The 21,787-nt window shown below is 44.3% G+C and overlaps 1 protein-coding gene across 3 annotated transcripts in view; it reads left to right on the forward strand.

The window, feature by feature from the left end:
* OXNAD1 (oxidoreductase NAD binding domain containing 1) overlaps nucleotides 1-21,787 on the forward strand; it is a 174,579-nt gene that overhangs the window by 111,330 nt on the left and 41,462 nt on the right. For all 3 annotated transcript variants that reach the window (XM_063922163.1, XM_063922164.1, XM_063922165.1), the window contains one exon: nucleotides 6,797-7,039. In XM_063922163.1, the coding sequence (XP_063778233.1) occupies nucleotides 6,797-7,039 (243 nt within the window). The remainder of the gene's footprint in view (nucleotides 1-6,796; nucleotides 7,040-21,787) is intronic.

The following is a 21,787-nucleotide window of genomic DNA, read 5'->3' on the forward strand; positions in this document are numbered from 1 at the left end:
AGGGAACGGGACGCAGTTTGAAGGAAGCAGGAATTATCTATATCATGGTATTGCGGCCCGGGTGTGTTGTCATGGAAATGAGATGCGGGGCAGTACCATGAAGGGGATCTGTGAACTCTTTTGGCGCCAAATCTGTAAATTCAGGTCCATTGTGAATTGTAAACTATTGGCTACTGTGAATGTCTATCACGCTGGTGGTCAGCTCATTGGTTAATTAGGATTAAACCAATTAAGGATCTGCTATTTAGGAGAGGTCAGACAGGGAGTTTTTCATTCAGCTGACCACACAGGAGAGGCTGCATATCGGTGGTATGTGTTTTATGATTACATTTGTTTTTATGATTAATCTCTGTAAACAGGGGAAAGTGTTTTATTGGATTTTCTGTATATTATTATAGTGAAACACACTGTTAAATCTTGACAAAGACGCCGCAGAGCGTCGAAACGCGTTGATCCAGTGCTATATTGATGTCCTGAACCAGTACATCCATTGAAGGGGGCATATGACATTTTATGATATCCGGATCACTTTATGTCCGTTGACTTCCATCTCTGCTCTCTATTTGGTACGGCTGGTTGTCCATTTATGTTTTATTTATCTATTTTAATAAAAGAAGGGTTCTTTTGGCACTAATTGGCTTCCCCCCTTTTTTTTTTATTTATTTTTTATTGCATACCCACCATATGAGTGATATTCATACTCAGCATACGGTGTCACAGAGGAGATAATCTGCACGGAAAAGAAACCTTTATGTGCTTTCTATCTTCCATTTTCAAGTAAGCATACACGTAAGGATCTATTACCGTATCTTCACGGCATCACTTTGGGTGACCCTATAAGAAGGTGGACGTTTTATTTCTCTTGTGGGACCATCTTCATCACCTAGTTCTCCCTTAAACACAGTGGAAAGAACTTTTATGCTCATACAGGATTACACTATTGTATTTTTTGTCTCTCTTTCATGTACAATATGACATCGCTGTGAGGACCGTTTAAAACAAGGGGACATTTTGGAGCGCAGAAAGTGAGACTGTACTTTTCTGTTACATATTGTCTTTGTAGGTTGGTGACCTATTTATACTGTCCACTGCTGCTCCATTTTTGCAGCGTCTTATCTTTTAGCTCTTTTAGTATCCTTGGGTGTATCCCATCTGGCCTCATTGATTTATCCACTTTTAGTTTTGAAAGTTCTGTTAGGACCTTCTCCTCTGTAAATGTACTTTCATCTACCTTATTTTTATGAATGTCCTTGCAACATAACTGAGGCCCCTTCCCTTCTCCTTCTGTAGTAAATACTGAGCAAAAATAATTATTTAGGTGATCTGCTATTGCCTTGTCTCCCTCCACCAAATTCTCACTCTCTGTCTTAAATCTTATTATTCTACCATTTGATTTTCTGCTTTCATTTATATACTTAAAAAAAGTTTTGCCCCCTTTATCTACCGACTGGGCCATTGTCTCCTCAGCTTCTGCCTTTGCACGTCTGATCACTTTCTTAGCATCCTTCCGTCTGTCAAGATACACCTCTTTGTCATTATTATTTTGAGTCTGTTTGTATTTCCTAAAAGCCATCTTTTTTGCTTTAACACTAGTTGATACTTCTTTTGTGAATTACATTGGCTTCCTTTTCCTGGTGCTTTTCCTAACCCTTTTGATACAAAGGTCTGTTGCCCTTACTATTGCACTTTTCAGTTTTCCCCACCTCTCCTGCACTCCTTCCAAGTTCCTCCAGTCTGCCAATGAATCACTTAAACATCTCCCCATTTTTGCAAAGTCAGCATTTCTAAAATCCAACACCTTTGTTTTTGTGTGACAGGAGTTGGATCCTGTCTTTATACTAAACCATACTGCTTGATGATCACTGGATCCCAGGTGCTCACCCACATATATGTCTGATATCCTGTCACCATTTGTAAGAATTAAATCTAATATTGAGTCTTTGCGAGTGGGCTCCCTCACCAATTGCTTGAGAGATGCTCCCTGTAAGGAATTTAGAAATGTGTCACTTGTAGCTAAACTTGCAAAGGACCCCTCCCAATTTACATCAGGTAAATTAAAGTCTCCCATGATTATAACTTCTCCCTTTAAAGCCATTTTAGAGATGTTCAACAATAGGTTCCTGTCCAAATCCTGCCCCTGGCCTGGTGGTCTTTAGATCACCCCAATTCGAATAATGTCCTTCTCCCCAGTTTCCGTGGTGACCCAAAGAGCCTCAGTTTTGTCCTCAACATTTTGTATTAAAGTAGCATTTATGCTGTTTTTCACATACATTAAGAATTTTAATTGGTGAAATTGGTGAATAGACAAACTATACTACAACTAAAAAAGATTAAAAACAAGAATTACAATGTTATAAATAAATATAATAATTAGACAATAAAATAATTACTCTTAACAGTAGGAGAGATGATGAAAGGTTGCAAACAAATTCCAACTCGGTGAGATATTAATGAACCCCACTGCAGTAGGAAAAAACTATTCATATGATGTGAGGTTTTGGTCTTAATAGAACAAAACCTTCTTCCAGATGGCAATCTCTGAAAAAGATGATGACTGGCATGGGACAGGTCGGTGATAATCTTCTCAGCCCTCTTCTTTATCCTAGAGTGATACAGTATAAATCTGAAAGATATGGCAGATCACACCCAATAACCACCGCAGCTGACTGTATGATGCACTGCAATCTGCCTTTGTCCTTTGCAGGCAAGGCAGCGAACCAGATGGTAATTGATGAACTCATTGATCGTAAATAACTAGATCATTATTTTTGGCGGCAGATTACATTTTCTCAGCTGTCTCATGAAGAACATCACCTGTTGGGCCTTCTTGGTAATGGAGGTAATATTCTCCCCCCACTTAAGGTCCCTAGAGATTATAGTCCCCAGGAATTTAAATGACACCACAGTATTAACTGGGAAGTCACCCATAATAAGGGGGGGGGGGACACTGGCACAGGCCTCTTCCTAAATTCTTTTACCATCTCTACACTTTTTTGAGCATTCAGCTCCAAAGGATGTTGGCTGCACCAAGTAGTCAACTTCCCTTCTGTAAGCAGACTCATCCCCATTGCAAATTAATCCAGTTAGGGCTGTATAGTCTGCAAATTTTAGGAGTCTGACTGATGAGTGGCTAGAGGTGTAGAGAGAGAAGAGCAAAGGAGAGAGCACGCAGCCTTTTGGGGTCCCAGTGCTTATGGCCCCGGGCTCCGAGGCTAGCTTACCTAGTCTCAAGTGCTGCTACCTATCAGGAAATCGGTAATTCACCTACAGATGGGCTCAGTCACATTCAATTGGGATAGTTTATCCTGAAGAATAGCTGGGACACTGATTTTAAAAGCAGAACTGAAGTCCACTAAGAAGACCCTGACATACTGTAGGCATTAGGAGAATTCAAATGCTGAAGGATACAATGAAGTCCCGTGTTGACTGCTATATCTATTGGCCTATTGGCTCTGTGTGCAAACTGCATTGGATCACGTAAGGAGTTGGTAATGTCCTTAAGGTAAGTCAACACGAGACGTTCAACAATCTTCATTACCACAAAGGTCAAAGCGACTGGTGTATAGTCATTCAGACCTTTAATCCTTGGCTTTTTTGGAACTCTTATAATGGTATATGTTTTAAAACAGGCAGGTGCTTTGCAATCAACCAGGGAAGTGTTAAAGATGTCTGTGAAACTGGAGACAGCTGGTCCGCACAATGGGGGTAATTCAGAGTTGATTGCAGCAGCAAATTTTTTAGCGGTTGGGCAAAACCATGTGTACTGCAGTGGGGACAGATATAACGTGCAGAGAGAGATAGATTTGGGTGGGTTATATTGTTTCTGTGCAGGGTAAATACTGGCTGCTTTATTTTTACGCTGCTATTTAGATTTCAGTTTGAACACACCCAACCCAAATCTAACTCTCTCTGCACATGTTATATCTGCCCCCCCTGCAGTGCACATGGTTTTGCCCATTAGCTAACAAATTTGCTGCTGCGATCAGCTCTCAATTAGGCCCAATGTCTCAATATAGAGTAAGAGACCGCATCTGGTCCAGCTGCTTACATGGATTCTGTCTCTTAAAAGTTTAACATCTCTCTCCTAAAAGGAGAGAGAAACAATGAGAGGGAAAAAGAAGGGCCAACTAGGTCCATTGTATGGGAGAGGGTATTATCACTGACCGTACCAGAAAGAATAGGTTTGGTAGTTATAACGGCGGGCTGAGTGTGCATCACAATCTGGAATGTTCCATGGCCTGTCGAATCTGCAGTAGAACTCGTTCAGGGTGTTTGCCAGTTTGAGATCATTCATAGAGTGGCGGATCTTGGTTTTATAGTTTGTAATCTCTTTCCGAGTAATCATTGACTGAGAAGTGTTGTTTCAGTTTCTTAGGGCAGAGGTTCTCAAACTCGGTCCTCGGGGGCACACACAGTGCATGTTTTGCAGGTCTCCTCACAGAATCGCAAGTGAAATAATTAGCTCCACCTGTGGACCTTTTAAAATGTGTCAGTGAGTAATTAATACACCTGTGCACCTGCTGGGTTACCTGCAAAACATGCACTGTGTGTGCCCCGAGGACCGAGTTTGAGAACCTCTGCCTTAGGGTATTGCCTTTTTGTCTCCTTAATTGCCTTACCAAGCGTGTACTTGGCCAAAAAAATCCCTATCTCCACTGTTAAATGCAATATCCTTCTTCCAATGAAGCTGTCTGAGTCTAGCTATGAACCAGGGTTTATCGTTGTTATAACTCACCCTGGTGAGAGCTGGAATACAAACACCCTCACAAAGCTAATATATGAGGTCACGGTCTCTGTGTTTTCATCAAAAACCTTACTAGGTGCTTAGCTAGGTATAATGCTGGTCTCTACTGGCCGAGGCTTAATAAATGACATATTCAGTGCTACATGGTCAGAATGAATAATATTTGTGTATCTTTCTATTGCTGTGGATGAATTTTAGGTGTCTTAATTGTTGTTTTTTTCTGTACATGATAGCATTTTACTTTTTTATTGTTAGAAGATTGTACAGTAGATGTAGCTGTAGTACCTCTAATATATGTGGCTGGTTCCACAGGATTCTTAGTATTGCTTATTGATCAACATCCTTGTTTTGTATGGTAGAGCAGGCAATCTGCACTTTGGGTGAGACTCAGAATAGCATGAAACCAACATAACCATGCCAGCACACGGCTTTGCCAAGTGTTTACTTCAGCCATGCCAGTTTTCCTTATTACAGGGGACAGATTGTGTATCGCTGGAATATATCTTGCATTTCACATCTGAAGCAGTGTTCAGGGAAAGAGCGAAAACAATGAATTTGGAATTTGTCCATAATAGCAGAACATTTTGTTAATATATTAGTATCTTTATTTGTATAGTGCCACCATATTGCACATTATGGAGGGATTTCTGATACCACCAAGTAACCTACACATACAGGGAGCAAAAGGGAAAGATAGTCCTGGGCAATCAAGTTTCCAATATAAGAGTTGGTAGAAAACAACAGATCACTGGCCTGTAAATAGAAAGTGAATCCTGACAAATAACCTAATACACATTCAAGTCACATTATTACGACCATCTCCTACATATGACTTCTGCAGCGCGTAGCCCATGAAGTACGTCACGTGTCGTTCGCTGGCTTGGTGTGTATATAAGGGGTGCGATAGTCTGTCTGCACAAATCACTCATTGCTGTCATGGGTGAAAGGGGATGATTATCGGCTTTCGGGCCAAGGGTGGCGGTATTTCTGAAACAGCACAGTTTGTGAACTGTTCACGTGTTGCTGCTGTGGTGAAGGTGTATCGTGACTGGACAAATGGCATCATTGTTACTCTGGCTATTAGCTGGTGGTCATAATAATGTGACTCCCCCGTGTAAAATCTCCTTATCTGGACACACATGTGACAATATATACACAATTAAATAACTAATGAGGTGATGCACATATATCATAGCACCATACGTTGGCAAAATTATAATAAAATGTTTATTGTGCACTCAGAGTATTCAACCATCTGCACCTTCATCGGTGTTGCCACACTATTTCTGGCATTCAGTCTTCTTCTGTGGCAACTCTAATAGCTTTAGATGATGCACTATAGTAGAGGATCTTGTCTATTTCAACTGTTTGCCTTGTAACTTCAGGATCTGCATTAGGTTCATATTTATTTATCCATCTACAGTACTGGGGGATGGGTTTATACAGCATGCATTTTGGTAAGTGGTGCTAATACATAACTAACGTATTACCCTTCATTGTTTGAATTAGTAATTTTAGCTGTGCTGGAATAACAGTTTGTTTAGCAATATAATTATAAAATGGTTTAGTACCTGCAAGTTCTGTACTTCTTTATGCTATGCTTATAGATGGGTCTGCTCATTTGTAATATAGGGGTCTATTCGTGAAGCAGTGAAAAGTGTGGAGAAGTTGCACATGGCAACCAATCAGCATTGAAGTACCATTTATAATTTGCATACTACACAGTTGTACAGAGCAGCTGATTGGTTGCCATGGGCAACTTCTCTATAGGCTCACTTCTCCACACTTTTCACTGCTTCATGAATATAGACCCTATGGTCTATCCCATGAGGATTTCCTATCATGGTCTTAGTGAAAGGTATATTCATCACAATGTAATTAGGCATCCATCCAGCCTTTTTTTTATAGATATATTATTGTGTGTCTGTACATAGATAATATTTGCATCCATTATTATTTCTATTCCATTGTTTTGTTTTCTACTACAGTATTTAAAATATTACGATTGATACTGTTGTTTATGTAGGTTGTTGTTTCTCTCCTTTATTGCAGTGTGCTCTTGGCTCAGAGGTAGCGCTGCGAGTTGGGGGAGAGTTTTTCTTTGATCCTCAAGAATCTGACTCTCCGGTGAATCTGGTCTTAATAGCTGGTGGAGTTGGAATCAATCCATTGTTTTCAATTCTCTTACATGTAGCTGACCTTCACAAGACGTTGGAGACAACAGGCAAAGGTTTCCAAATGGGGAGCGTTAAGCTCTATTATAGTGCCAAGAACACTAGCGAGTTGTTGTTCAAGGTAAGTGATATTGATACGTTCAATCAACGTAATATCCTCCTGTGATATTTACAGTCATAGCTGACAGGTAAATTCTAATAAATGAAAGCACCGCGTGTAACATATGTCATTGTGTGAGGTTTAGATGTGCAGGACAGGCATATAAGAGAAACAGATCTGAAATCTCACAAAATGCTTATAATAAAGAATATGGAGGAAACCAGTGACAGCCATGGGTCTCGCTGAGCGATGCTGCCCCACACCCGTCCAGACTTGTCTTAGGGCATGTAGACCCCTAAATGAGAGATATATCTAAACTAGTGATGAGCGGGTTCGGTTCCTCGGAATCCGAACCCCCCCGAACTTCACCCTTTTTACACGGGTCCGAGGCATACTCGGATTCTCCCGTATGGCTCGGTTAACCCGAGCGCGCCCGAACGTCGTCATCCCGCTGTCGGATTCTCGCGAGATTCGGATTCTATATAAGGAGCCGCGCGTCGCCGCCATTTTTCACTCGTGCATTGAAAATGATAGTGAGAGGACGTGGCTGGCGTCCTCTCACTTTGTTTCAGGGGGCTGCAGTGCAAATATCTTTATTCTGGGGACCAGCAGTATTATAGGAGGAGTACAGTGCAGAGTTTTGCTCACCAGTGACCACCAGTATTATACGTTGTCTGCCTGAAAAACGCTCCATATCTGTGCTCAGTGTGCTGCATATATCTGTGCTCACACTGCTTTATTGTGGGGACTGGGGACCAGCAGTATTATATAGGAGGAGTACAGTGCAGAGTTTTGCTGACCAGTGACCACCAGTATTATACGTTCTCTGCCTGAAAAAGGCTCCATATCTGTGCTCAGTGTGCTGCATATATCTGTGCTCACACTGCTTTATTGTGGGGACTGGGGACCAACAGTATTATATAGGAGGAGTACAGTGCAGAGTTTTGCTGACCAGTGACCACCAGTATTATACGTTCTCTGCCTGAAAAACGCTCCATATCTGTGCTCAGTGTGCTGCATATATCTGTGCTCACACTGCTTTATTGTGGGGACTGGGGACCAGCAGTATTATATAGGAGGAGTACAGTGCAGAGTTTTGCTGACCAGTGACCACCAGTATTATACGTTCTCTGCCTGAAAAAGGCTCCATATCTGTGCTCAGTGTGCTGCATATATCTGTGCTCACACTGCTTTATTGTGGGGACTGGGGACCAACAGTATTATATAGGAGGAGTACAGTGCAGAGTTTTGCTGACCAGTGACCACCAGTATTATACGTTCTCTGCCTGAAAAACGCTCCATATCTGTGCTGCATTGTAGTATATAGTAGGAGTACAGTGTATAATTTTGCTGACCACCAGTATATAATATATAGGAGTACTGTACAGAAGGCCACTGCTCTACCTACCTCTGTGTCGTTAAGTATACTATCCATCCATACCTGTGGTGCATTTCAGTTTTGCACAGTTTCTGACCACCAGTATATAATATATAGCAGTACGGTACAGTAGGCCACTGCTCTACCTACCTCTGTTTCGTCAAGTATACTATCCATCCATACCTGTGGTGCATTTCAGTTTTGCACAGTTTGCTGACCACCAGTATATAATATATAGCAGTACGGTACAGTAGGCCACTGCTCTACCTACCTCTGTGTCGTCAAGTATACTATCCATCCATACCTGTGGTGCATTTCAGTTTTGCACAGTTTGCTGACCACCAGTATATAATATATAGCAGTACGGTACAGTAGGCCACTGCTCTACCTACCTCTGTGTCGTCAAGTATACTATCCATCCATACCTGTGGTGCATTTCAGTTGTGCGCAGTATATATAGTAGTAGGCCATTGCTATTGATACTGGCATATAATTCCACACAATAAAAAATGGAGAACAAAAATGTGGAGGGTAAAATAGGGAAAGATCAAGATCCACTTCCACCTCGTGCTGAAGCTGCTGCCACTAGTTATGGCCAAGATGATGAAATGCCATCAACGTCGTCTGCCAAGGCCGATGCCCAATGTCATAGTAGAGAGTATGTAAAATCCAAAAACAAAAGTTCAGTAAAATGACCCAAAAATCAAAATGAAAAGCGTCTGAGGAGAAGCGTAAACTTGCCAATATGCCATTTACGACACGGAGTGGCAAGGAACGGCTGAGGCCCTGGCCTATGTTCATGGCTAGTGGTTCAGCTTCACATGAGGATGGAAGCACTCATCCTCTCGCTAGAAAAATCAAAAGACTTAAGCTGGCAAAAGCACAGCAAAGAACTGTGCGTTCTTCTAAATCACAAATCCCCAAGGAGAGTCCAATTGTGTCGGCTGCGATGCTTGACCTTCCCAACACTGGACGGGAAGAGGTGGCACCTTCCACCATTTGCACGCCCCCTGCAAGTGCTGGAAGGAGCACCCGCAGTCCAGTTCCTGATAGTCAAATTGAAGATGTCACTGTTGAAGTACACCAGGATGAGGATATGGGTGTTGCTGGCGCTGAGGAGGAAATTGACAAGGAGGATTCTGATGGTGAGTTGGTTTGTTTAAGTCAGGCACCCGGGAAGACACCTGTTGTCCGTGGGACGAATATGGCCATTGACATGCCTGGTCAAATTACAAAAAAAATCACCTCTTCGGTGTGGAATTATTTTAACACAAATGCGGACAACAGGCGTCAAGCCGTGTGTTGCCTTTGTCAAGCTGTAATAAGTAGGGGTAAGGACGTTAACCACCTCGGAACATCCTCCCTTATACGTCACCTGCAGTCAGTGACAAGTTCAAAAACTTTGGATGACAGCGGAAGCAGTCCACTGACCACTAAATCCCTTCCTCTTGTAACCAAGGTCCTGCAAACCACACCACCTACTCCCTCAGTGTCAATTTCCTCCTTACAACGGAAAGCCAATAGTCCTGCAGGCCATGTTACTGGCAAGTCTGACGAGTCCTCTCCTGCCTGGGATTCCTCCAAGGCATCCTTGCTGGTGCTGCTGTTGTTGCTGCTGGGAGTCTATCGTCATCCCAGAGGGGAAGTCGGAAGACCACTTGTACGACTTCCAGTAAGCAATTGACTGTCCAACAGTCCTTTGCGAGGAAGATGAAATATCACAGCAGTCATCCTGCTGCAAAGCGGATAACTCAGGCCTTGGCAGCCTGGGCGGTGAGAAACGTGTTTCCGTTATCCACCGTTAATTCACAGGCAACTACAGACTTGATTGAGGTACTGTGTCCCCGGTACCAAATACCATCTAGGTTATATTTCTCTAGGCAGGCGATACCGAAAATGTACACAGACCTCAGAAAAAGAGTCACCAGTGTCCTAAAAAATGCAGTTGTACCCAATGTCCACTTAACCACGGACATGTGGACAAGTGGAGCAGGGCAGACTCAGGACTATATGACTGTGACAGCCCACTGGGTAGATGTATTGCCTCCCGCAGCAAGAACAGCAGCGGCGGCACCAGTAGCAGCATCTCGCAAACGCCAACTCGTTCCTAGGCAGGCTACGCTTTGTATCACCGCTTTCCAGAAGAGGCACACAGCTGACAACCTCTTACAGAAACTGAGGAACATCATCGCAGAATGGCTTACCCCAAATGGACTCTTCTGGGGATTTGTGACATCGGACAACCCCAGCAATATTGTGCGTGCATTACATCTGGGCAAATTCCAGCACGTCCCATGTTTTGCACATACATTGAGTTTGGTGGTGCAGAATTATTTAAAAAACGACAGGGGCGTGCAAGAGATGCTGTCGGTGGCCCGAAGAATTGCGGGCCACTTTCGGCATTCAGCTACCGCCTGCCGAAGACTGGAGCACCAGCAAACAGTCCTGAACCTGCCCTGCCATCATCTGAAGCAAGAGGTGGTAACGAGGTGGAATTCAACCCTCTATATGCTTCAGAGGATGGAGGAGCAGCAAAAGGCCATTCAAGCCTATACATCTGCCTACGATATAGGCAAAGGAGGGGGAATGCACCTGACTCAAGCGCAGTGGAGAATGATTTCAACGTTGTGCAAGGTTCTGCAACCCTTTGAACTTGCCACACGTGAAGTCCGTTCAGACACTGCCAGCCTGAGTCAGGTCATTCCCCTCATCAGGCTTTTGCAGAAGAAGCTGGAGACATTGAAGGAGGAGCTAAAACAGAGCGATTCCGCTAGGCATGTGGGACTTGTGGATGGAGCCCTTAATTCGCTTAACCAGGATTCACGGGTGGTCAATCTGTTGAAATCAGAGCACTACATTTTGGCCACCGTGCTCGATCCTAGATTTAAAACCTACGTTGTATCTCTCTTTCCGGCAGACACAAGTCTGCAGAGGTTCAAAGACCTGCTGGTGAGAAAATTGTCAAGTCAAGCGGAACGTGGCCAGTCAACAGCTGCTCCTTCACATTCTCCCGCAACTGGGGGTGCGAGGAAAAGGCTAAGAATTCCGAGCCCACCCGCTGGCGGTGATGCAGGGCAGTCTGGAGCGAGTACTGACATCTGGTCCGGACTGAAGGACCTGCCAACGATTACTGACATGTCGTCTACTGTCACTGCATATGATTCTCTCACCATTGAAAGAATGGTGGAGGATTATATGAGTGACCGCATCCAAGTAGGCACGTCAGACAGTCCGTACGTATACTGGCAGGAAAACGAAGCAATTTGGAGGCCCTTGCAGAAACTGGCTTTATTTTTAGTTGCCCCCCCTCCAGTGTGTACTCCGAAAGAGTGTTTAGTGCAGCCGCTCACCTTGTCAGCAATCGGCGTATGAGGTCACTTCCAGAAAATGTGGAGAAGATGATGTTCATCAAAATGAATTATAATCAATTCCTCCGTGGAGACATTCATCAGCAGCAATTGCCTCCAGATAGTACACAGGGACCTGAGATGGTGGATTCCAGTGGGGACGAATTAATAATCTGTGAGGAGGGGGATGTACACAGTGAAAGGGGTGAGGAATCAGACGATGAGGAGGAGGTGGACATCTTGCCTCTGTAGAGCCAGTTTGTGCAAGGAGAGATTGATTGCTTCTTTTTTGGTGGGGGCCCAAACCAACCAGTCATTTCAGTCACAGTCGTGTGGCAGACCCTGTCGCTGAAATGATGGGTTTGTTAAAGTGTGCATGTCCTGTTTATACAACATAAGGGTGGGTGGGAGGGCCCAAGGACAATTCCATCTTGCACCTCTTTTTTTCTTTCATTTTTCTTTGCATCATGTGCTGATTGGGGACAATTTTTTTGAAGTGCCATCCTGCCTGACCCTGCAGTGCCACTCCTAGATGAGCCAGGTGTTTGTGTCGGCCACTTGTGTCGCTTAGTTTAGCCATCCAGTGACCACAGTGCACCTCTTTTTTTCTTTGCATCGTGTGCTGTTTGGGGACTATTTTTTAAATCGACCATCCTGTCTGACACTGCAGTGCCACTCCTAGATGGGCCAGGTGTTTGTGTCGGCCACTTGGGTCGCTTAGCTTAGTCATCCAACGACCTCGGTGCAAATTTTAGGACTAAAAATAATATTGTGAGGTGTTCAGAATAGACTGGAAATGAGTGGAACCTATGGTTATTGAGGTTAATAATACTATGGGATCAAAATGACCCCCAAATTCTATGATTTAAGCTGTTTTTGAGGGTTTTTTGTAAAAAAAAACACCCGAATCCGACAAAAAAATTTCAGGGAGGTTTTGCCAAAACGCGTCCGAATCCAAAACACGGCCGCGGAAACAGAATCCAAAACCAAAACACAAAACCCGAAAAATGTTCGGTGCACATCACTAATCTAAACATAATGACACCAAAGCAGAATATTCCTTTTTAAACAACACAAATCTCACTTCTTTGTAGCAATTAAATAGCAAAAAAAATAGTACAATAAAACTTTATAGTAACAAACTATTGAGAACAATATGATATCCTACCATGGAAAATCTGGATTCTCAAAGTCCTGGTATAATGCTCTAGGAACTGTGGATCAATGTGGCAGGTCATATCCTCCATAGTGAATAGGTAATAATGTTTAATAGCACTAATATTAAAATATTGCAGGTATGTCAGACACATTAGTGGGAAACCACACTAAGGAGCACGTTATGGGCCTGATTCTGAGTAGAGCACGGCAGCATCGGTGTCGCGCTGGTCGCACGTCTGTGACTTTATACGAGGATCGCAGCAAGCCCTTCCCTGGTGCACAGCCATGTGGCTAAATGTGCAAGGACTGAGACACCCACTTTGATCAACTTCAGGTGCTGCAAGGATGCCTGGTGCATCTGTCAACACAGCCATTATTCACACCATGGATAGTTGCACTGGCCCCATACTAGGTGCAGATTGCTTGTCAGAGCATGGCCTCCGATGTGAGCGCTTGTGTCTGAGTTTGCACCATTTCAGTGACACACCTGCGATACCCCCATAAGAGGAACCATCTCCTTGCACCCAAGTAGCCATCTTCCACTCATCACCCAGGGACTCCCAATACATTTTCAAGACTTTTCTGAGACTGTGCGTCTCAATTGTAAGGGCAACTTTGTGCGCACAGACTCCGGGCACAGGGTGACTTAGACACAGTATTAGAACGCCAACATCAGTACTGTCTTTTTTACTGTCTTACTAATTAGGGCTGTGTAATTTAATATGTTTTCATTCACCTCCTATCCTAAAGATATTTGTGCCCTTGTGAGCTGTTTATTATTTGGGAAGTAATGTGCTCTAAAAATATAGAAAAATTAAATTTCCTGCACTCCTTTAGTCCATGACTGCAAACAAGAACCAGGCAGGTAGGCCAGAGTTCGGTTCCCTGTGGTCTAAGCATTGGGCCAGTAATGTTTTTGTTATAGACTAAACTGAAGAAAGTTCACCCCATGCATACAGTATTTACTGTCTCCAGGTTGATCAACAAAGTTGATTGATTGGGGATTTTTTTCTCAACAATGTGAAGCCCTGATTAAGTTCTGCCCTAAAATGACAATACTGTAGGCTACAATAACTTTAAGTTGTATATAAGGGGCAAAGGGGCAGATGTATTAAGCTTGGAGAAGGGATAAAGAAGTGATAAGTTCAATGTGATAACGCACCAGTCAGCTCCTGTCATTTTTCAAATCTGTAATGATTGGCAGGTGCGTTATCACCCTGCACTTATCACTGTGTTATCACTTCTTTATCCCTTCTCCAGGTTAATACATCTGCCCTAGAGTTCCGTTAGCCACGGATAAGTCTTATCTGCTTCTGGACTGCTCTTGGGTTGGTTGTGTAATTGAATAGCTCTGAGCACTTTACCAACGAGAACAGACCGTGCGACACAACTTGCATCTAATCTGCCCCTAAATATCTTATACGTGCAAGAATAGGACAATTCTCAGGCAATACTAACGTCCTTCTTCCCATGCAGTATACAGTTGATACATTTTGGTGGAATTTAACCTTGCTCAGCTATATTAACAGTATTGGGGAAATAACTTTCTTGAATCAAATTCTATCAATGGCCCCCTGGAAATCGGGGTCTCTCTATACCTGGCATTTAAGATATTTCCCGACATATTGAAGCTAGTAGCAAATGCAGTTGGACAGTAACATGCATTTCGCACCATGGAGCCTCCTAGTCATTCACTGCTCATTTTGAGCACCAAGGCCCTGTGCACACTCTATACACTGATATTGAAAATGGCGTATTGTAAAAGCCAGTACAAAACCTGGCGCTTAGTCCTTGTTATTAACCTTGTTGCAGCATAGTGTAGTGATAACCTGAGCAGTCACATTCATGTGTGCTGCAGGCAACCTAGACATTGCTGCAGAGTTCGCTAACGCTTATCATAGCGTGCATGCCTGCCTATAAGGGTACATTTCCTTACCTTATTTCTTGGTCTATCAGCCTAAAGGGCGTTTACAGTTTTTTATAACCACGCATTGATGCCTGATTTAAAAGCCATTGTGTACAAGTATTATACCCAACAGCAAGGCTGGCCAAACCGGTCCTCGAGATCTACCAACAGTTCATGTTTTCCAGGTCTTCTGGAGATCTGCAGAGTTGTCAGTTAGGAATGAATGCAGCACATCTTAATTAGTAATGAGTACACCTGTGCACCAGCTAGGTGGTCTGGAAAATGTGAACTGTTGGTAGATCTCGAGGACTGGTTTGGCCAGCCCTGCCTAAGGGGCCCTACTCACTGGCCGACCCGCCGCAGAGCTGCCCGACGGCGGATACGGCCGACGAGCGACCCGGCGGCTGGGGGGCAGTGACGGGGGGAGTGAAGTTTCTTCACTCCCCCCGTCACGCGGCTGCATTGAAGTGCAGGCAAATATGGACGAGATCGTCCATATTGGCCTGCATGCACAGCCGACGGGAGACCAGCGATGAACGAGCGCGGGGACGCGCATCGTTCATCGTAGGAGTCTCCACACTGAAAGATATGAACAAGTTCTCGTTCATTTATGAACGAGATCGTTCATATCTTACAAAAAATCGGCCAGTGTGTAGGGCCTATAACAGTGTGGATATTTTAATGCAACTTTTTCAAGCAGAATTCAGAACACCTTTTTAGAAGATACAGAAAGCCATTAAGAATAGTTGGTATGAGACACTAATCTATGAATATTTTTAGGCAGTATTATCAAACTGTAACAAAGTTTAAAGTCTGCCCCTTACCTCATAATACACTATAACATGGAAAAAGATAATAAACAAGTCATTAGTTTTATTTCAAACAAATTTTACAGAGAAATCCCCATTTCTTCTAAGTCATACACTTCACAGTAGCCAACTAACTCGGCGTTTGAGTGAAACTGACAGATTTTATTTATTTTTTTGTTAAATTTTGGTAGATGAGTGGGTAGTTCTACAAAGTCCCACAAAACTAATCTGGAATCTACATTGTAAATGAGAAATATTTTTTCTTCGTGTCAGACGAGAGCAGAAAATACATATTGTATTACTCAAACAACATAACGTATCCTGTGAGGATGTAAGGTTGGGTCAGCCAATGTCATAACAGTGGAGAGAGATTAGTAAATACACAGTGTGACCTGGTTGCTCAGCATAGCGCTTAAATAACTCTTTGACAATTTCACTTCTCAATCTGGCCATTCACGTGGATGGCACATAGGATGAGAATACATCAGCTGGGTCACTTCTAAACCACATACTGTATGAACCTGGAGGTGACAGCACATCTTTACCTCAGAGTTTTCTTTTAAATCTGCATTTGAAGCTCTTTTATTGTTATTGGCACAGTGACAGAAAATATGCCTTCTTCCCACAATAAATTGGAATTTCCACTATAATACAGGTTGTTGAGGCTTTTTTTTTTTTACTAAGCAGTTTTTCATTACGGCAGAGGTCAGTGATTGGAGTCTAGTGTGCTGCACACTAATAGAATCGCAGATGGTTAGAAATACCTATTCACAGCCAGAGGCCTTTCCCAGATCATCTCCTCTGCCTCCCATGTAATTGCTCACACATGTGGCTGCCCAGGCTGGATTGATGATCTCAGGTCTAGCTCCCCAAACGTAACCATTTTATGAATTTTATTTATACGACCTGATTCGTAGATATTTCTGTCACTGAATAGTACGTACGTATGACGTGTGTGTATATTACAGTACTACTTTATTGTTAATTCAAAGATTATGCTTCAGCATGCACAGCTAATAGATAGCGCCGTATGCAAAGAAAGCAGAATTTTAAAGCAATGGCCAATTAACATTATTAGACATGTATATGTATGTCCCTGAACAATCTCTTAGGTCTTATTACATTGTTTGTGTTCGTTCATTGCTGCTTACTTAGCGTTAATAAAATTAGCACATGGCATGTGCTTGCATGTCTCACCATAGGTTGTTACTGTAATAAATAAGAATATTACATATTTATTAAGACTTAATTGGAGAATATATTTGTGCCTATTCTATAGTTGCTTTGTGTTCCAGACAAAATAGGGCTGATTCAGATTTGAACGTAAGGAAGCTGCATCGTGTATTTGGAAGTACAATAGTTGTAGATTTCTGTTTGTATTGAGAGTCTGCTAGAACTATGTGACTGCACTGCCCCTATATATCTACATTGTGAGTATGCCACCCTCTTAAACCCATTTGACCACAAATGGAGATCCGGCTGGCTGCTGTGCTTCCGTGAACAGACCCGCAGATCTGCTGAGTTGCATGTGTCTGCCACAGAAGCATGCACAGGGCGAGGAATCTCAGTTGCAGCCACTTGGCGTTCCACTTTGAATCACCCACAGTGCTCTGCACAGGGTATAAGCAATGTCCAGGAACTCTTCATGTAAATTCTTTCAGTGCTTATTAGCATTTCTCTGACGTCCTAGTGGATGCTGGGAACTCCGTAAGGACCATGGGGAATAGACTGGCTCCACAGGAGACTGGGCACTCTAAAGAAAAGATTAGGCACTATCTGGTGTGCACTGGCTCCTCCCTCTATGCCCCTCCTCCAGACCTCAGTTAGAATCTGTGCCCGGCCAGAGCTGGGTGCTCCTAGTGGGCTCTCCTGAGCTTACTAGTAAAGAAAGTATTTATTAGGTTTTTTATTTTCAGTGAGCTTCTGCTGGCAACAGACTCACTGCTACGTGGGACTAAGGGGAGAGAAGCAAACCTACCTGCTTGCAGCTAGCTTGTGCTTCTTAGGCTACTGGACACCATTAGCTCCAGAGGGTTCGAACACAGGCACCTGTCCTCGATCATCCATTCCCGGAGCCGCGCCGCCGTCCCCCTCGCAGAGCCAGAAGAACAGAAGCTTGAAGACGACGAAATCGGCGGCAGAAGACTCCTGTCTTCATTTAAGGTAGCGCACAGCACCGCAGCTGTGCGCCATTGCTCCCAGCACACTTACACACTCCGGTCACTGTAGAGTGCAGGGCGCTGGGGGGGGGCGCCCTGGGCAGCAATTGAAGTACCTTTTGGCAATAAAAATACATATATACAGTCTGGCACTGTATATATGTAAAAAACCCCGCCATTTTTTCACAGAAAGCGGGACAGAAGCCCGCCGCTGAGGGGGCGGGGCCTTCTTCCTCAGCACACCAGCGCCATTTTCTATTCACAGCTCCGCTGGAAAGAAGCTACCCAGGCTCTCCCCTGCAGTATCCAGATACACAAAGGGTGAAAAGAGGGGGGGGCACATAAATTTAGGCGCAAATTTGTATATACAGCAGCTACTGGGTAAACACTGAGTTGTAGTGTAATCCCTGGGTTATATAGCGCTGGGGTGTGTGCTGGCATACTCTCTCTGTCTCTCCAAAGGGCCATGTGGGGGAACTGTCTTCAAATAGAGCATCCCCTGTGTGTGTGGTGTGTCAGTACGCGTGTGTCGACATGTCTGAGGTAAAAGGCTCCCCTAAGGAGGAGATAGAGAAAATATGTGTGTGAGAGGGTGTCTCCGTCGACAACGCCGACACCTGTTTGGATATGTGTAAGTGCTGAGGTGAATTTATTGCACAAAACATTAGAGAACAGACAGGAAATCTACCCATGTCTGTCCCTATGTCGCAGAGACTTTCAGAGTCTCACAATGATCTCTATCCAAAATAATACTCACTGATATCGACACGGAGTTTGACTCCAGTGTCGACTACGATAATGCAAAGTTACAGCCAAAATGGCTGAAAGGTATTCAATATATGATTATTGTAATAAAAGATGATTTGCATATCACTGATGACTCATGTCCCTGACACAAGGGTACACATGTTTAAGGGGAAGAAAGCTGAGGTAAATTTCCCTCCTCTCATGAGGAAAAAGGGCGGGAATCTCCAGACAAGAAACTGCAGCTTCCCACAAGGAATTCTCAGGCAGTATCCTTTCCCCACTAGGCCAGGATGTGATGGGAATCTTCCCCTAGGGTGTCACGTTTGCCCAGACGGTAGCACTAGCTATTCTCAGGGATCCTGCAGATAGCGTGCACATTCTAGTACACTACTCAGAACGGCGATTGTGTCGGCATGGGTTTATAGCGCTGTGGCAGCGTGGACAGGTACCTTATCAGCAGAGATTGAGACCCTAGTATGCATATAGATATATATATGTATATATAGAGATATATATATATTAAAGGTGCTGTCTTAAGAGATATGTGTGTGTGTATATATATATATATATATATATATATATATAACATGCCCAAAGTGACATGAGTATACTGGGTCCTAGAGTCAAAGCTATGTCGATTTCTGCTTGACGTGTCCTGTAGAATATGCAATGGACAGATGATGCCGACTTAAGAGGCATATGGAAGGCTGAGGATTGTGTGGAGAAGGGTTCTCTGACCTGGTCTCCACAACTATAGCTGGTAATTCTGATTTCTCTATCGTCCTAGTGGATGCTGGGGTTCCTGAAAGGACCATGGGGAATAGCGGCTCCGCAGGAGACAGGGCACAAAAAGTAAAGCTTTTTCAGATCAGGTGGTGTGCACTGGCTCCTCCCCCTATGACCCTCCTCCAGACTCCAGTTAGATTTTTGTGCCCGGCCGAGAAGGGTGCAATCTAGGTGGCTCTCCTAAAGAGCTGCTTAGAAAAAGTTTAGCTAGGTTTTTTATTTTACAGTGATTCCTGCTGGCAACAGGATCACTGCAGCGAGGGACTGAGGGGAGAAGGAGTCAACTCACCTGCGTGCAGGATGGATTGGCTTCTTGGCTACTGGACATCAAGCTCCAGAGGGACGATCACAGGTACAGCCTGGATGGTCACCGGAGCCGCGCCGCCGGCCCCCTTGCAGATGCTGAAGTCAGAAGAGGTCCAGAATCGGCGGCTGAAGACTCCTGCAGTCTTCAAAAGGTAGCGCACAGCACTGCAGCTGTGCGCCATTTTCCTCTCAGCACACTTCACACGGCAGTCACTGAGGGTGCAGGGCGCTGGGAGGGGGGCGCCCTGGGAGGCAAATGATTACCTATAAAGGCTAAAAATACCTCACATATAGCCCCTAGAGGCTATATGGAGATATTTAACCCCTGCCTGATTTTTCTAAATAGCGGGAGACGAGCCCGCCAGAAAAGGGGCGGGGCCTATCTCCTCAGCACACGGCGCCATTTCCTCTCACAGCTCCGCTGGTCAGGACGGCTCCCAAGTCTCTCCCCTGCACTGCACTACAGAAACAGGGTAAAACAGAGAGGGGGGGGGCAAATTTATGGCGATATTTTGATATAACAAAGCAGCTATAAGGGAGCACTTATTATAAGGCTATCCCTGATATATATATAGCGCTTTTGGTGTGTGCTGGCAAACTCTCCCTCTGTCTCCCCAAAGGGCTAGTGGGTCCTGTCTTCGTTAGGAGCATTCCCTGTGTGTCTGCTGTGTGTCGGTACGTGTGTGTCGACATGTATGAGGACGATATTGGTGTGGAGGCGGAGCAATTGCCAAATATGAGGATGTCACCCCCTAGGGAGTCGACACCAGAATGGATGCCTTTATTTATGGAACTACGGGATAGTGTCAACACGCTAAAGCAGTCGTTTGACGACATGAGGCGGCCGGACAATCAATTAGTGCCTGTCCAGGCGACTCAAACACCGTCAGGGGCTGTGAAACGCCCTTTGCCTCAGTCGGTCGACACAGACCCAGACACAGGCGATGACTCCAGTGGTGACGGTGACGAATCAACCGTATTTTCCAGTAGGGCCACACGTTATATGATTTTGGCAATGAAGGAGGCGTTACATTTAGCTGATACTACAGGTACCACTAAACAGGGTATTATGTGGGGTATGAAAAAACTACCTATAGTTTTTCCTGAATCAGAAGAATTAAATGACGTGTGTAATGAAGCGTGGGTTGCCCCTGATAAAAAGCTGATAATTTCAAAGAAATTATTGGCATTATACCCTTTCCCGCCAGAGGTTAGGGAGCGCTGGGAAACACCTCCTAGGGTGGACAAGGCGCTAACACGCTTATCTAAACAAGTGGCGTTACCCTCTCCTGAGACGGCCGCACTTAAAGATCCATCAGATAGGAGGATGGAAAATATCCAAAAAAGTATATACACACATGCAGGTGTTATACTACGACCAGCTGTAGCGACTGCCTGGATGGGCAGTGCTGGGGTAGTTTGGTCAGAGTCCCTGATTGAAAATATTGATACCCTGGACAGGGACAATATTTTACTGTCGTTAGAACAAATAAAGGATGCATTTCTTTATATGCGTGATGCACAGAGGGATATCTGCACACTGGCATCACGGGTAAGTGCTATGTCCATTTCGGCCAGAAGAGCTTTATGGACGCGACAGTGGACAGGCGATGCGGATTCAAAACGGCATATGGAAGTTTTGCCGTATAAAGGGGAGGAGTTATTTGGAGTCGGTCTATCAGATTTGGTGGCCACGGCTACAGCCGGGAAATCCACCTTTCTACCTCAAGTCACTCCCCAACAGAAAAAGGCACCGACTTTTCAACCGCAGCCCTTTCGTTCCTTTAAAAATAAGAGAGCAAAGGGCTATTCATATCTGCCACGAGGCAGAGGTCGAGGGAAGAGACAGCAACACGCAGCTCCTTCCCAGGAACAGAAGCCCTCCCCGGCTTCTACAAAAGCCTCAGCATGACGCTGGGGCTTCTCAAGCGGACTCGGGGACGGTGGGCGGTCGTCTCAAAAATTACAGCGCGCAGTGGGCTCACTCGCAGGTAGATCCCTGGATCCTGCAGATAATATCTCAAGGGTACAGGTTGGAATTAGAGACAGATCCACCTCGCCGTTTCCTGAAGTCTGCTTTACCAACGTCCCCCTCCGAAAGGGAGACGGTTTTGGAAGCCATTCACAAGCTGTACTCTCAGCAGGTGATAGTCAAGGTACCTCTTCTACAACA

The sequence above is a fragment of the Pseudophryne corroboree genome, chromosome 5 (assembly GCF_028390025.1).
Source record: "Pseudophryne corroboree isolate aPseCor3 chromosome 5, aPseCor3.hap2, whole genome shotgun sequence".
In the NCBI taxonomy this organism is placed as follows: Eukaryota; Metazoa; Chordata; class Amphibia; order Anura; family Myobatrachidae; genus Pseudophryne; species Pseudophryne corroboree.